Source organism: Arctopsyche grandis, chromosome 6 (genome assembly GCF_051622035.1).
Source record: "Arctopsyche grandis isolate Sample6627 chromosome 6, ASM5162203v2, whole genome shotgun sequence".
Classification (NCBI taxonomy): domain Eukaryota; kingdom Metazoa; phylum Arthropoda; class Insecta; order Trichoptera; family Hydropsychidae; genus Arctopsyche; species Arctopsyche grandis.
Genome location: NC_135360.1, coordinates 17,586,866 through 17,590,156, shown reverse-complemented (window position 1 = coordinate 17,590,156; position 3,291 = coordinate 17,586,866). Strand labels below are relative to the sequence as shown.

The following is a 3,291-nucleotide window of genomic DNA, read 5'->3' as shown; positions in this document are numbered from 1 at the left end:
AATCGAACGTTAAATAAGCACGCTGGACTCTTTTCGTGGGTGTAAAAAAGAGGCGATTTTATAGGCGTTTGGCGGCTCCAAGCTCCTATAAAAAATAACTAATCAAAAAAATAAAACGATATATGCATCCCAATGGTGGTACCATAATTGAGGAAGGGAGAAGTGTAATACGTTTGTATGGACAAGGCGCTGGTGTTCAGCTCTCTTAAGGTTCTAAATATTATGTGTCGATATTGAATATTACTAAAATATTAAATTTTTTGGATAATTACATTATATATGTATGTATGTGTGTGTAACCATTTATTTACCAAAAAGGTCGCTCTTTATTTCATGCTCCTGATGAACGAATTAATTATGTATGGTAAGTGCTGCTAGCATTATGCTTGTGGCGTTTAGGAAAATTGGAATTGTGATAAAAACAAAGACAGCACACGCCAACTTCGACGTGAGCTTTGAATATTCATATTTTGAATCTGCAAATTGGAAATGAAAAATTTGATTTATAAAATATAACAGCACGACACAAAATTTTTCATGTTTATGTCGTTATCTTTGATCCTAGTTGCTAATCTCGCCAGTGGGAAGCGTGCGTTTAGCTCGCATACTTATGGTAAAGCACACCGAAGTCAGATTGATGCTGTAAGGTCAAATCCAGTCTCAACTCTGCGGAGTTCCTCCCGCCAAGTCGTCCCACATCCGCAGCAAATTATCCAATTCGTTTGTAGCGAGTGTGTGCCGACAGAATAATAACAAACAGACGAGTGTACAAGAGGGATGTGCGGCGTATCCCAAGATTTATTACGTAAGGTAGAGGTCTTCAGTCACTTCAGTGCGCAATGGGGAGGGAGTCGCGTGTCGTCAGCATCGATGTGGACACCATCATAGCTGAGCTGGGTCATGGAAAGTTCCACGCCATCAGCTTCTTCTTCATAGCCGTGGCTATCTTCTTCAACTCGATCACTGGTGCGAGTTTTATCTTCACTGCTCGAGACACCAAATACAGGTGCTACGTTCCAGAATGCGACACGTCCAATCGAACCGTGGAGTACGAGCCTCAATGGTTGGCCAACTGGGTGCCTTACAACGAAGGAACTCCTGCAAAGTGCGAAAGAAATGTCGCCTTAAACTTGAACGCCACTTACAATTGTTCAGAGCCAAGTTATAACGTGGTGGAGAAGTGTGACGAATGGGTATATGGGGAAGGTGAGTCTATAGTGCGCGAGTTTGGAATACCTTGTCAAGAGTGGAAGAGGGCATTAGTCGGTACGATCAACAGCATAGGTCAATTCATTTGCTTGTCTTTCAGCGGTTTTATTTCGGACACAATAGGCAGGAGGAGTGTTATGGTGTATGCAACCGTTCTAAGTGGAGTGATTGGAGTAGCTCAATCGTATGCCAACGACTACTGGACTTTTCTTTTCTTTGAATTTTTAGTAACTGCTGTTGGTTCTGGCGCGTACAGTGCTAGTTTCATATTAGGAATTGAAATAACTATTCCTGAAAAACGTGTTTTGGGTAGCACAATAATGAATGTTGTATGCGGTATTGCAACAATATCCCTAGGAGTGGCAGCTTGGTTGGTACCCAACTGGAGATACCTGTTGCGGTTCATCTACTTCCCATCAGTCATTATGATATTATCCTTCTGGTTGATTCCGGAGAGTGTGCGTTGGTTGTTCGTAAAAGGAAGAAAATCAGAAGCCAGTAGAATAATACAAAAGGCGGCCAAAATGAACGGAGTGTCCCTGTCTGAAAAGGTTTCAAAGTATTTAGAACACATTTCAGCTGAAGAAGGGGATTATGGAGGCGCTGAAAACAAAAAATCAAGCAAAAAGTTGCCCTTGAGGGCCGTGTTTAAATCACGAATACTCATATTGCGTTTGATCGTGTGTGCTTTTTGCTGGATGACCAATGCTTTTGTTTACTATGGATTATCCTTAAACGCAGTCTCAATAATGGGAAGCAAGAACAATCCTTATTTGAACTTCATTTTAGTGTCCGTTGTTGAACTACCAGCTCAGGCAGTAGTTGTTCTTATGTTAGACACGGTTGGAAGGCGAATATGCCTATGCAGTTCACTCATAGGAAGTGCGTTATCTTGTTTTGCTTTCATTTTGATTCCCTCGGAACAGCAAGGAATCGGTTTGGTTGCGTATCTTCTCGGAAAACTTTTTATAACAGTGTCTTTTAACGTTATCTACATTTATACGACGGAATTGTTTCCTACCAGTCTCCGTCACTCGATCATGTCCTGTTGTTCAATGTTGGGACGCATCGGTAGTATGTTGGCTCCACAGACGCCACTTTTAGAGATCTACTTCAGCGCATTACCTATGATACTTTTTGGTTCCACTGCCATCATTTCCGGACTTTCGATATTGACTTTTCCGGAAACGCTACACATCAAGCTTCCAGATTCCATCGAAGAGGCAGAAAATGTGGCGAAAAGCGACAGGAAGAGATACAGCACCAACATAATTGATGATAGGTGTTCAAACACTGAAAGTCACATATCTAGACTATAAAATACTAACTAACTAAAAATGTAAACAACGATTAAAATGTTTTTTATTGAAGTAAAATAAAATGTTCATTTAAACATTGAACTTAGTTTTTAATTATAACTTAAGTTAAATAAAGTATAATACAACATGTAGTTTTCGTATAAATATTTTCTATTTACTATTTTTTTTCTAAAATATTTAACTACTTCATACACATAAATAAAATAAAATGAAATTTCAAATTAGGTTTTCGTTTAGAATTAATTAATTTTTATTGATAAAACATAATCATTTTATTTTAATTGTATGTTTTCTTAAAAATGTAGTTTTATATATCTTATCTTGGCAATAAAATAAACTTAAATAATATTTCAATCTAATTAAAAATACAATACATATGTACATATGTGAATTATTTTGTAATAGGTATACATACATATATTGATAACACTGAGAATGATATGCCTATTTTGAACATTAATTTTTAGCTATGCATATCGAATTTGTATTGTTAGATTTATAATTAGATAATTCTATGATGCAAATTTCAGACTGCAATAGTCAAAATATGCTGGTGAGCACCTGATGTTTACATACATAATATCCAACAATAAAAAATATTTTTAATATATGTACCTTATACTACTTAAAATAACATTTCATTTACTGCTTATTAATTTTGTTAGTTAAAATTCATAAAATAATAGAATTAATAGTATGTGAAATAGTTGAAATTAAAAATAATTAAACAGTTACATGGCTTTTGACTCTTCAGCATCACTAA

At 36.4% G+C, this 3,291-nt stretch overlaps 1 protein-coding gene across 1 annotated transcript; it reads left to right on the top strand.

The window, feature by feature from the left end:
• The first annotated feature begins 754 nt into the window (after positions 1–754).
• LOC143913300 (solute carrier family 22 member 4-like) lies at positions 755–2,601 on the top strand. Its single transcript, XM_077432996.1, has one exon. It carries the CDS (start codon positions 840–842, stop codon positions 2,526–2,528), a length of 1,689 nt encoding a protein of 562 aa, XP_077289122.1. The 5' UTR covers positions 755–839; the 3' UTR covers positions 2,529–2,601.
• The last annotated feature ends 690 nt before the right edge of the window (positions 2,602–3,291 follow it).

Coding starts and splice junctions, on each gene's coding strand:
- LOC143913300 (XM_077432996.1), top strand. CDS start 840: ATGGGGAGGGAGTCGCGTGTCGTCAGCATCGATGTGGACACCATCATA.